The 14,263-nt window shown below is 34.3% G+C and overlaps 1 protein-coding gene across 3 annotated transcripts in view; it reads right to left on the bottom strand.

The window, feature by feature from the left end:
- PHKA2 (phosphorylase kinase regulatory subunit alpha 2) overlaps positions 1 to 14,263 on the bottom strand; it is a 128,479-nt gene that overhangs the window by 69,532 nt on the left and 44,684 nt on the right. For all 3 annotated transcript variants that reach the window (XM_031958910.1, XM_031958911.1, XM_031958912.1), the window contains exons 5-7: positions 10,412 to 10,494; positions 3,377 to 3,457; positions 1,582 to 1,680 (exon numbers count right to left, since the gene is read on the bottom strand). In XM_031958910.1, coding sequence (XP_031814770.1) covers positions 1,582 to 1,680; positions 3,377 to 3,457; positions 10,412 to 10,494 — 263 coding nt within the window. The remainder of the gene's footprint in view (positions 1 to 1,581; positions 1,681 to 3,376; positions 3,458 to 10,411; positions 10,495 to 14,263) is intronic.

Below are 14,263 nucleotides of genomic sequence, written 5' to 3'. Positions count from 1 at the left end.
TGAGTGTTAAAAAAAAAAAAAGTCACTCAGAGACTTTGGGACTGATCAAATCTGATGTAAGAGGGCTAAGGGTAAACATGAATAGGTGTAGGAGACAAACCTAGTTTTTATGTCTTGATAATTTGTTCTGTGTTTTTTCTCCATCCAAGATTATATTTAGGAGAATGGAAGAGATTTAGTTTTTGGAAACAGATAAACGTAGAATCCCAGAGCATTTTGGTGGCTATTAGTAAATAATAATGAGTTGATTATTAATCTAGCTTTCAAAAATAAAATATTGAAAGTTATATACAACACTCACCACAAGCTAGGTCCATGGACCAAGAGGAGTACAAAACATAGACAAAGTTATTAAAATATTATCAGGGAGGACCTTGCTCTGAAGTCTAACACTTGTTTTTTAGTCAGTTGATCTAGGTTTATCTCCTAGCTCTACCACTTATTATTACTCAGGAGGTGATATTCTGAAGGAAGAAGACAAGAAAATCTGGGGAAGGATTTTTTTGTTTTTTGTTTTGCTCTTTTCCTTTGTGAGGATTTCTTGTCTTTTCTGAGAGAACCTGGAAAAAAGTCAACCAACCAACCAGTCAAGCTTCTATTATAGGGCAAACAACCTGTCTTAAGTATTAGAAATAAAAGAAAAATTAAACAGGCCCTCTGCCCAGTAAGAACTTAGGACTGGGGGTGGGTGGGGGAAATGTGACAATACATACATATAAAAATATATATAAAACATATTCAAAATAATGTAATTTCAGAGAAGGCACTAACAGACTAGAGGATCAGATAGAAGGCTATACTTGAGCTGAGTCTAGAAAATAATCAGGGATTCCAATATGCAAAAGGAAAGTCTTCCAGTAAGGCCCTGTAGGTATGAGGGATATCCAGTCCAAAGGCATGGAGATGGGAGATTGAGATGGAATGTTTTGTGCGTGAAAAATAGCAAGAAAATCTGTGTATCTGAACTATTTGAGAAGGGAAATAATGTAAAATGAATTTGAAGCCAAATTGTAAAAGTCTAAAAAAATTTTTTTTAAAAAGGAGTTTAAAGGCTAGAGAGCTTTAAGTTAAAAAACAGGGAAACCCCGGTTTACTCAAGGAAGATTTCAGCTGTGTTAGAATCTTCTGACACTGGAGATTATAGCCAATATATAGCAGAAATTTAAGTGTCAGCAGAAAAGTGTCTGGTAACAAAAATAAGAAACCAGAGAAGCAAGCAAAGTGTAAGAATATCATAAGAAGACAGCAGCTCTGCCATTGCCAAAACTGATTTCTATACTTTTGCCCACTACATTCTGACTAATCTTGATTGTATTTGTGGGGGACAGGTTTGTGGAGAATTTCTTTTTCTTACTCAGACAATCTATTAAATGCCTCTACTTTTCCACTTTGTCCTCTACTTTGTCTACTCTATTAAAAGTGAACACATTAATGGCAACTATGATTTTAGGGGATATGGACAGAGAATACTTTGATCGTGGTTTAGCTATCACACAGAAACATGACATTCTACTCTCAGGTACCACACAAAGAAATGCTTCATCACAATATATTATAAATGCTATTACAATGTAGCCTTACCTGGCAATGCTCTACCTCATCAGGAAGAACGTGAATCACTGATTTCCGTCCTCCATGGGCTCCAAATAGGTCTAATTCATCGATTGCTTCCAGTGCTGCCTATAAGCACATGTTTAAGGATTATTCCCCCCCCCCCCCATTTATTCATTAATGCATTTTCCAAGAACATTTTATTCTCTAGGAAAAACTGAACAATATTTCTAAATCCTACTTGATTCTCCTGTAAATATATGCTATCTCTATTTTTACAAAACAATGTTTTGTAACTACTTTGCAGTTTATACTATAAGAGAAATAGAAATATATTTTTAAATAGGATTATCTGCATGATAAATGGATTATTTCTAAAAGTCTACATACAACGACATTCCTATACCTAGTCTCTTTCATTTCTCATACCTTATCTTTGAAGAAAAACTTCTCCTACAAGCTTTCTTGAATTTATTATTTTGGGGAGGATGAAGCAAGCATTTGGGTTAATTTTTCTCAACTAAATTTTTTTTAAATTAGGGCTTCCAAATCTACATTTGATATATCTAAGAAAAAGTCCTGCCATCTAAGATAGCAGAAAATAGAATTAAGGAAGTCAGAGGAGAAAATCAAACTTGAGATCTACAAACTAAGAGAGTATTTAATCTTTTTTCATATCTAAGACAAAAAGAACCTGCAATGAACATCATCTCTGATTTCTTGGGAGACAGAATACAAGGTAGTGGCAAGAACACCATTCTAAAAAGTTCTAGTCCCACTTTAACACTTATTTGGCCTATGACCTTAGGCAAGTCATATGATTTATTTAATCTTTAGAAATAGCATAAAATAGTACAAGGGGCACTAGTCATAAAATAAGAAGACCTGAGTTTATATGTGATTTTAGTATTTATCAATAATATGACATACTGGAAAGAATACTGAATTTCAAATCAGATGACCTATGTTTATATTACAGCTCTACCATTTACTAGTTGATGGATTTGGACTAGATGACCTTGGAGTCTCTGACATATTAGCCTAACTGGGACAATAAACAAAGTCACTTCTTGAGTCTCAGGTTCTTCAACTGTAAAACAGTAATAACACTTGTACATGCTTCCTAACAGGTCTGCTGTGGGAGCCAGTCCTTTGCAAATCTAAAAGTGCAATTATTATTTTATCTACAAGATGGGGAAAATAACACTGTCTTACTTCAAGGATGAATAAGAGGATGCACATGAAACTGTCTCTAAGTCAAAGGATTTAGAGCTAGGAGAGGCCATAGTGATAGTTACCTATAGTCTCCAAAACATCACCTAACAGTAGTAAAAAGAGATCCATATAGGATAACAATAGATTTATAGAAAGAAGGGAATTTAAGAAATTACTGAGTACAATCCCCTTATTTTGCAGATAAGGCAACTGAGACATAGAAAGGTTAGATTACATAGCTACAAAAGAAAATGAATGTAATTTGAACTCAGATGTTCCAATTCCAAAAGCAAGAGTCTTTCCATTATATTCCTCTCCTCTTTGAAAATTACTAAGAGAGATACAAATGTAAAACATTATTTTTATCAGACAGTTTCAAGAACTGATACACATGAGCAAATAAACATTGTAAAGGATAAGGGACAATATTGTGTACTGTATTCACTTCTTACTCAAAGCAGATCCCTCACGATTCAATCTTGAGAATATTTATGACTATTTGCCATGTAGATAGAATATTTTAAAATATATTATCAGAAGGCATAGTAAAGGGAACTGAGCCAAAACAAAGGGATATAAGCAAAACAAAGAATAAACAGAAACATCTCACCTTGGCCATTCCTACAGAGCTTGCATTCAGTTCAGGTATGCCCTGGTTCGTCTTATCTCCCCGTTCCCACATTCCATAATCCTATAGTGTGGGGAAAGAAAAGCAGCAATTAAAAGCACACAAGAGGAAAAAGCAAATAAAAAATAAAACATGATTTGTTCACGTTATTTTAACTACGGCAAAATATTCATATCTGCTTTGGTGAACTTAAAATATCCACATGTTGTTCTTCAAATAGGACATCTCATTCAAGTTCTATATAATATTTAATAAGCAAATCTTTTCTCAAAGATAAATGAATAAAGTAATAAACCTCTGAAGTCCCTGCTCTTAGAAGTGATCATGTTCTTTGCAAAGAAGAAGAAAAATACATGTATATATGTGTATGAATACACACACTTTCTCTCTCTCTCTCTCTCTCTCTCTCACACACACACACACACACACACACACACACACACAAATACATACATACACAAAAAGACAAATAAGCAGTATTTTGCTGAATGACCTTAAATCTAATTTATTTTAATTCATCATAGTTTTTAAAATTATTACAGCCCAATGTGTAAGAAAAAAGAAAAGAAGGGAAACTTCAATATATGGATTATAACCAGATAAAGCTAAAGCCAGCAAGATAATTTCCTGTCTTATTTTTAGTTACATTTCTTGGAGAAATATTCAGTAAATTAAAACTACAGATAATAAGTATAAGCCAAAATAAGTATATACATGTTGCATTATAAATGTGGATCAGCTAAATATTTTTCAATCACAGAAGTTTACACATTTGGGGAGAGACAGCTGAGTCACAAATTTTACATCTTATGTATACTTCATGATATATGGAATTTTTCTAATTTCTTGAATTTCTTTAAAGAAATATTACTATTTATGGGAAATGAATGTAAACTGTTTGCATTTTTGTTTTTCTTCCTGGGTTATTTCTACCTTCTGAATCCAATTCTTCCTGTGCAACAAGAGAACTGTTCGGTTCTGCACACATATATTGTATCTAGGATATACTGAGACATATTTAATATATATAGGACTGCTTGCCATCTAGGGGGAAGGGGTGGAGGGAGAGAGGGGAAAAATAGGAACAGAAGTGAGTGCAAGGGATGTTTTAAAAAATTACCCAGGCATGGGTTCTGTCAATAAAAAGTTATTATAATTAAAATAAATAAATAAATAAGTAAAAATATTATTAAATTTTTTTTAAAAAAATAAAAAAAGAAATATTAGTATTTAGTATGAATATTAAGGTGTAGAGAAGTGACAGCCCAGAGATAATTGAAGGACTACTAAACTGAATAAAAACTAGTTTAAGTTCTGCTTCTGACATTTACTAGCTCTGTGTCACCCTGACCAATTAACTTAATTTCTCATCTTTCAGTCTACTCATATTTAAAAAGCTAATACTTGTTTTATCCATTTCATGACTGCTTTGAAGAGAGTCCTTTGTAATTGAGGGAAATGTTATATAAACCTATAAACTATTCTTAATTTTCTTTTAAACAATGAAAATCACTAATAAAGTTATGGAACAAAGACAGTCCAATAAGAATGGGATCAGGCATCTTCAGTTTTGAAACATCTTTTTTTAAATAAAAATGATAAATGTCAAAATATGGAAAAGATTACAAAGAAATTCTTTTTAAGAGACATCAAGTTTGTATTTGTAACAAATCTTGGTTTGGTCTGCATTTATTAAAAATGTTACAAATCTTGGAGTCATGTTCTACTCTAACCTGTTCTATATTTCTTATATACAGTTATCAAGCCTTGTTTATTCCTTCAAATCTCTTCTATTACCCTATTTCAAGCTCTCAGTACCTGAACAGATTCCTGTAAAACCTCTTTGGTCTCTTGAACCTATAACTTATCCTGAATATTCCTGCCAGAGTCCCCTGCATTATAACTTACAGTAACTTCCAAGTTCCATATAAATATTAGCTATTATATATCTTATTTTCTCAAGTTCAAATTCTTATTTCTGACTTTCAAAGCCTTTCACAACTTGTCATAATGCTACTGCTCTAAACACTATACCTTAAATAGAATCTTCCTTCATTTGTGTTACCAAAATACATACAAAAATTATATAAACATTACTTCAAAATATGATTACAGAAATACAAACCTAAATAGTTGGAGAGATTGGTGCTGTGCCAATGTGTCAATACTATCTAAATTAATTTAGAGACTCAGTACTATAAAAATGAAATTACTGAAAGGTTATTTTATATAACTAGAAAAAAATAAAATTCATCTAAAGAAACAAAACGTCAAATATCTTAAGGAAAATAATGATTAAGTTGTGGGAAGAAAAGGGACTTAGCAATACCCAATCTCAAAATATACTGCACAAAGCAGTAATTGTCAAACCTATATAATATTGGTTAAAAAAACAAGATAGTTGATTATTATGGGCCAGAACTTGAAACAAGGTACTAAGTGGAATTGAGGAGACAATGGTTATCTAGTTTAACATGCTTCAGTATGATTGATTTAATCTTACAACAAATAATGGTTTCCTAGTGATATAATGATTGGTTTATACTCAGTGTAGACATATAAGCTAGGAGCCTCAGCCAGGATTCATTTGGAGAGATTCAGAGGGCAGGGAAGACAGGCAGGAGCTCAAGCTTTTGAATTAAGGAGAGAGATAGGACTCTAAGAAAGCTAACCAGGCCCCAGGAAAGGAGACAAGACTTTGAAAGAGATAATAAAAGACATGGACTTTAACTCCTGACTGCTTTTGAGGTGATTATCACTTTGAACTGAAACAAAGACTGCTCCCAGAGCCCCCCAGAAAACTGAAACAGAGAACATTACATTTTGGCATCCAAACGCCATCTGTGACCCAGAAATAAGGGTGAGTACAAGAAAGAAACTTTGTAAAGGGCTAAAGTAGTATTCCAGTTAAAATGGGACAAATGTTTAGAAAAGAGATTTCTTTTCTAAAGGCAAGGAAAATTTGTTGAAAGATTGGTTAAACTTAAAAAAAAAAAAACAAGGTTTGATTGTAACTTGGGAGAAGATCACTGAACTTTTAGAAACAGTATAGTACACATCTCCTTGGTTCTCTAAGGAAAAAGAAATCCAGACGAGTGGAAATTAGTAGAGAGCAACTATGTGAATACTACAATGATAATGGACCTGACTCAATTTCTAAAGAAACACTTTATACATATAACTTAATACAACTGACTTTAGGAAATTATATAAGTTATAGAATAAGGAAAAAGAAGGAAGTGTAGCAGAGGGAAGCTCCAGATAAACTAGGTGAAAAGGATGAAGAATCAGATAAGAATGGAGTTAAGTACAATTCTGAATGTGGTGCTTCACAACAGGAGCCATTAGGGCATTCCCCATCCCCTGCCCTCCCTCCCTCAAGTCACCCTTCAGGGGTAGAGAAAGAGGAGGGGAAGGGGCAGTGACACAATCAGTACCACCTATGAAGCAGCCTATGACAAGATTACAAAAGGCATTAATTAAAGCAAAAAAAGTACAGCATATATCTGATTTAATAAATGCATACCCTGGTCTTGAAGAGTTTGACTCTTCAGGTCAACAAAGGAGAAGATAACACTCCTTTTTATCTGGAAAAAATTAAGGATTTGAAAAAGGGTTGCACTCTTTATGGGACTATATCTTCTTATGTTAAGATGATATTAGAGAATTTGGCTTATGAAATCTTAATCCCTATTGATTGGAAATCCATAGCAAAGACATGTTTAGAACCTGGACAAAACTTGTTGTAGCTTTCGAAGTATAGTGAACGCTGTAGGATGCAAGTGCAATAAAATAGGCAAACTGAAGTTAACATACAAATCACCTTTGACCAACTAGAAGGTAAAGGACAGTATGCAGACAATTTATCACAAATTAATTACCCCATAGCAGCATATGATTAAATTGCTGCTCCTGCTGCTGCTGCTACAAAAGCTTGGGGCACCCTCCCAGGGAAAGATCGAGGGGAAGCCTTCACAAAAATAGAACAAGGTCCCAATGAACCTTTTGCTGATTTTATGGGATGTTTGCAAACAGCTGTCAGAAAAACCACTGGAGAAAATGCAGCTATAAGAATTATGATAAGACAACTGGCTAAGGAAAATGCTAATTAGGTTTGTAGAAGAATTATATGAGGACTTCACAAAGTGCTCGTTTGGAGGAAATCATAAGACACCATGCTACAGTGGGTACAAATGCTTATTATACCCAGACTATGATGAATATGGGAAGACAGGGTCGCTTTTTGCAAAGTATTTCTAGAGAGACTCGCTGATGCTTTCAGTGTGGAAAAATTTGGCATCTGAAAGCCCAATGTAGGTATAGAGATAGAGTGAGAGGACAGGGTGAGAAAATAAGACCCAAAACCCTATGTCCGAAATGCTACCGAGGTTTCCACTGGGCCTCAGACTGTAGATTAACCCAGGGAAATGAGAGGCAGGGCCCAGCTCCAAGATCTCAAACAAAAAACAGGTGGGGCATGATGGCAGCCGAGTTTATACCCAGAGAGTCTTCAGAAGTTCAGGACTCTCCAATTCATTTTGTACAGCAAAATAACGGTTTGGTCATGTATACTTATTGTGTATCTAATTTTTATTTTAATATATTTAATATCTATTGGTCATCCTGCCATCTAGGGGAGGGGGTGGGGGCAAGGAGGGGAAAAATTGGAACAAGAGGTTTGGCAATTGTCAATGCTGTAAAGTTACCCATACATATAATCTATAAATAAAAGGCTATTAAAATAAAAAAAAAAGTTCAGGACTCTGATATGATCAGCCAAAAAGCAATCAGATGGCAGAAAGGGATTACAACTGGGGAGAATACAGGATTTTTAACCCAATAGAAGGGCAGTGTCTAGTGCAAGCAGCTCCAATGTAATCACCAGGTGATGTGGAGAGATCCAGAAAGTGGTGAATAGAAGGGACCAGATATAGTAACTGTTGGGGTAAGAGGTTTGTTATCTCTACAGATGGAGAAGGAATCAGATGGGTGCCAACGAGCCGTATTTGCCTTATCCATCAGAGAGAGACAGAAAAAAAGAAAAAACCTCAAAACAAAGGAGACCTAAGAAACATCTGACACTGAAAGAGCATGGCTAATAATGAGACCGTTACAGAACTTGAAAACCCACAAGAAACACTGGATTCCCTGAGATAAAAAATTGTTGATAAAACTGTTGCAGAACTTCAAAATCTGCAAGAATCCAATGATTCCTGCATGATAAGACTATTGCAGGACTACAAAACTTGCAGGAATCATTGGATTTCCATGAAGTAATGGACAATAGATTAGAATTGGACTATTTCTAGGACTTATGCACATGTATAATTTCTCATATTGATTCATGTTATTTGTTACATCACTACTAGCCTGTGTTACTATGTGCTTATGTAATTTATGTAATTATGTATAATAACTCCCATGTTGATATTATCTATACCTGTTTCAAGTGAGACCCTTCAGAAAACCGCTAATCTGGTTTGATTCCCTATTTTCCTTTGGTTTTCATCTCCCTTCCTCAGACATCAGGGAGGGCGTGATCACCTCCTTTTATGGTGTTTTCACCCTTTTTTTGAGGAGTCAGGGAAGGTGTGATTACCTCCCTTTTGGGGGTTCTCACCTAGAAGTCAGGGAGAGTGACCACCTTATCTTCTAAAACAAAAGAAAGCAGGAGATGTTATGGGCCAGAACTTGAAATAAGGTACTAAGATTGATTTAATCTTAATGTTCTCTGTTTCAGTTTTCCGGGCTCTGGGAGCAGCCTTTGTTTCAGTTCAGTTCACTTTCAGCTATCATACAAGTAGCCAGGGGTTAAAGTCCAAATCCTTTATTATCTCTTTCAAAGTTTTATCTCCTTTCCTGGGGCCCAGTTAGCTTTCTGAGAGGCCTATCTTTCTCCTTGGTTCCGAGAGCTTGAGCTCCTGCCTTCTCTGCCCTCTGAATCTCTCCAAATGAATCCTGGCTGAGGCTCCTAGCTTATATGCTCCACACTGAGTATAACCAATCATTATATCACTAGGAAATTTGTTGTAAGATTAAATCAATCATACTGAACTGTGCTAAACTAGATAATCATTGTCTCCTTGATTCCACTTAGTACCCTGTTTCAAGTTCTGGCCCATAACAGTTGATCAATAAAGTAGATTAGGTTTATAGAATCCTTAAGCAAACAAACTGGTGCAGTGCTCAATAAACTTGAGGAAGCCAACTACTGAGAAAGGACTCAAATATGATAAATGTTACTCGGAAAGTTGGAAAGTAATATGGCCACAATTAGGTTTAGAAATGCCACACGAAATGTCACAATACATGCTGAATAGATACATGATATATATATATATATATAACTACACATATAAAGATAAAAAGATAATTCTGATTAAGCAAAATCAATGCAGTCAGAATTGGAAGGTTTCCTCTGCAGAAAGCAAAAGAGTGGGAAGAAATTAAATAAACAAATAGGCATACTTTCAGATAATTTGTTCATTTGTTTTTCTTGACTTTATTTTGTTTACAAATAGGAATTTAATTTTTGTTACAAGGGAGGGAAAAATTAGTGATGGATATATAAAAAAAGAAAACATTAATTAAAACATTTAAAAATATGGAGATAACACAAAAAGGATAATTTTGTTATCTTGCTAAATTTAATGTAATTTTTTAAATGGTGTGATACAAGTTCAAAACTTCAAGGAGAATCCTTCTTTTGACTTTCCTTTTTCATTTCCATTTGTTACATTGTGTTTGTTAGTGACTGAGTACATAATAAAAAGGGAAAAAATATATTAAGAGAGTTGAGCTCTATGACCTTTAAAGTACTTTTCAGCTCCAAATTTTATTAATCTTTGAACTTTAGACATAGCAGAGAACATTTTTCTTCTTAATTCTTCTTTAAGCATATACAAAAATAGGACAGAAATAGGGCAGAACACAGTTATACAACTTATGCCTTATTAAGAAGTTAAATTTATTCCTGCTACGGAGGTAAATGAAAAGATCATCAAAATTTATACTTACAGCGACTTTATATGCAGCCTCAATGTAGAAAACAAGATTCTGTATGAAGGCCACCTCATCAAGGGTAAAAATAATACGTAAGCCTAGAGAAAGAAAATAAATACCAGTGGCATTATTAAAAAGAAAGATATTACCCATCAAAATGTGGGTAAATCTGAGCCCACATTTACCAAAGGCCTACCCATGTAGAAGATACTATTCTAACTGCCAGGGATGCAAAGAGAAAAATGACAAAGTGGTGCGCTATCTCAAGGACCTTATATTTCCCTGAAGGAGCAGGTATAATGCAAGAAAATCTGAGTAGAAATATAATATTAATAAGTGACAGAATGAGAAAAAGTTTAGCTTTAGAAGCAGCACCTGAAGCTTTTTAAAGATGATCAAGATTCTGAAAGAATGAGATAATAAAAGGTGCCAAGTATAGATTACACCTAATAGAAATGCAAAAAGAGAGGAGAATGTTGAGTTTAGGGAATGGTTAGTAATTCAGTTTATCTGGAAAACAGAATATAGAGAAGGGAAAAATGTCAACAAGAAAAAGGGCTGGGAAAGGTAGTTTCAATTTTCTTGATAAATACAAGGAGAGATCTGTTAAAGAAGGGGGGCAGAGAGACAGAGGAGTACAGGAGGTCTGTGGAAAAAAAAGCTTTAGACTTTCTACATGAAGACAATCTAAGTAAAACAGCAAGACTACCACTTAGCAGAAGGGTCTGACTGAAATCAGATAATGTGAATTTAAAGATAAAGTTTTACAACTCCCTCAGATGTGTTCATAAGTTCTAGAATAGGAACAGAGAATACAGATGGTAGTGATGATCTAGGGTTCTCCACCCTAGGTAGGTTTGAATGAAAAAAAAAAAAACACAATAGGGTAAGGATTCAAGGTTAGAAGACATTGCACAGTTAACTGATTACGTATAAGATAAAGACTACAAAATGGGAATATAGGCTCAGGACAGAGGTGACAGAGTGGAGCAAAAGAGAGGAATCTAATGACTGGAGATCACAGAAAGGATAAAGAATAAACTTAGGAAGAGTAGAACCATTTATGTCACTTAGATCTGGAAGGCTACTTTTTAGTGCCTAGCATGTAGCAGCAGGTGGTTAACAAGTGCATTTGGGGATGATTTTATCCTTATTTTCATTTCTCTCAAAACTATCTAAAATACCCTGGAGCTTCTTAAAACCTGTGTAAATCATTTAGTTTCTTATAAAGCCTTTTGATTTAAAGTCTCTTTCAGGCAATATGGCCTAAGTAGAGCAAATCCTAACAAAACCTTTATTAGCTCTGTGATTCTAAGCTAGTCACTTAGCTACTCTGACCATCAGTTTTCTTATCTCTAGGGGGATGGACTTAAAGACCATGACGGTTACTTCTAGTTTTAAATTTATGAACCTTTGAAATGAAACTACATCCTTTTGCAAAAAAAAAAAAAAGTTCTGAAAATGTTACAGTGACTTCAAGAGTAGGGTCTATTGGTGATTGGCAAGTTCAATCACATAAGGTAACCCTAGTTCTACAATGAGTTTCACGGTCTCTGGATATCAAACACAAGATTTGTCCAATAAGCAGCCTAAAAGATTTCAAAATTTAAAGTAGCAATGAGGGACAGATTACAGGCTAAGTCAAGAAGTTCAATCAGGTAGCTTCACTAAATAATACTTTATAAAAATGGAAAAATAGTCTTACAGACTTGCTCTATTTAAAAATAAGAGATACATTCATTCAGCTTAAGTTACTTTTAGAATGTTCTAACTTTATAAGGCTCTAATTTTTTAATACAATCATATCTTTTTATCTAGGACAGTTTATTTACTAAACTTCTTCAAAATGTATTAAAAAAAAACACTACATAAACTAACATAAATTAGTGTTAAACTGACATTTGTATAATGTCTGAGCTAGCTCCCTGGAGTCAGGATCAATCAAAGTTCTTGATCTTTAAGGAGAGAAGTGAAAGAGGCAGGTAAGCTGCCACTCAGTTTGCCAAATATGTATCCTGGATTCTGGAGTCCAGAGTCTCCAGCCTCTCTCCTTCTCGTCCTGCAGCCAAGCGACTCCTGACTTCTCTCCTTCAGCCCTCCAATCCTTGCCTAAAATTAAGTCACTATCAAACATTCAGCAAGCACCAATGATGAGGAGAACCATCATATCACCATCTCATCTAAATATATGTATATAAAGCCATTATCTCACATCCAATAGGTAATTAGCCTTAAGTGCTCTGCTGTCTGATTCAAGCACACTTTTTCAGAGTTTCAGCCCTCTACACATTTGTCTGAATGCATCTGCTATGAAATTAAGAAATATAATATTCAGTGTTATGGCCAAAAACTTATATTAAAATTCCATTAATTAAGGTATATGGTTGCTCTTTTATTGTCAAAGATAAGCATATCTTCTACATTTTTTAAATTGAAACCAGTGATGGAAGTACTAAGTAATATTATATTTAATATTATCTTTTTTATAAAGCTTTTTATTTTCAAAACATATGCATGAATAATTTCACAACACTGACCCTTGTATAACCTTGTGTTTCAGATTTTCTCTCCTTTCTCCCATCCCCTCCCATAGATGACAAGCAATTCAACATATAACATTATTTTGTTTACCATGGCTGTGAACATGGCCAATACATTTATGCTGATATTTATTTTGAAAGCACAGCATCCTATTTAAGTTAACAAATGATCAGACTTGTTGGAGGGAGGGAAAAAATTTGGAATTCAAAACTTTTTTAAAAAAGAGATTATTTGTAGAAAAGAAAAAAAAAACAAACAAAAACCAAAACAAAACAAACAATTACTCTTTACAATGGAAAGAAAAGGTTGGCCTTAATCTCTGCAATATATCTACATGGATGAAAATATGGCTTGCTTATTAAATATTCAGGTGATGGGGAGTGAAGAGAGATAAGGCAGTATGATGGATGACAGATACAAGATTCAAAATGATTATGGAGTGACTGGAATGACAGGCCAAAAGGCAGGTGAGATTTAATAAAAAATAGCATAAAATCCTGAATCTAAGTAATGAAAAATCAATTACTCAAATATAAATTGTGAAGTTCTGGCTTGAAGTTAGCTCATGTAATTAATCTAGGTATCTTAAAATAGCTATATGCTAGATCTGCCAATAGTTTGACACCAGAGTTGGAATTTTGGTCTATATAACAAGTAGAGTTCAAAACAACTGAGTTTCAACTTTAATAATTTTACATTGTAAAGATATGTTAGACCAAAAAAATGCCCCTTCCCCAAAAAGCTGAACCCCAAACCAAACCATGCAATCTGAGATTGTATTAATACAAGGACTGTTTTCAGAACAAAGGAGTGAAAGTCACCTTATAGTTTGTTCTGGAAAGATCACACGTGCACTATTGTGCACAGCTATGGGAACTACATTTTTTAAAAGAATAACATAGACAAGATAAAATACATCTGGAGACAGGCAAATGGAATAGTGAGGAGACTAAGAAGAAGCATTTCATAGAATGATTACAAGAACTGGGTTTGTTTACCCTTCCTAAAACAGACAGTTTAAGAAGGCAATGTGATACTGTCGTTGAGTATTTGAAGGATTGGCATCAGGAAGGATGAAATTTCATTTGCTGTTTTCAGGGGCAAAACTAGGTAGAAATGGCAAAGGGGCAGATTAGAGTTCTATATAAAAAAACATTTCCCAATCAACCAGGCTGTTCAAAAATGAAATATACTATCTGAGAGCTAAGCTTCTTCTCACTTGAGATCTTAAAGGAACAAGAGATCATAGAATGATTGATTTGGAGCTGGCAGGTCACTATCCCATCTCGTTATTTTACACAGAAGATGGAGCATAGATAGGTTAAA

Source organism: Sarcophilus harrisii, chromosome 3 (genome assembly GCF_902635505.1).
Source record: "Sarcophilus harrisii chromosome 3, mSarHar1.11, whole genome shotgun sequence".
Lineage (NCBI taxonomy): Eukaryota > Metazoa > Chordata > Mammalia > Dasyuromorphia > Dasyuridae > Sarcophilus > Sarcophilus harrisii.
The sequence above is the reverse complement of the archived record's forward strand: the minus strand, read 5'-3'. Positions and strand labels throughout refer to the sequence as shown.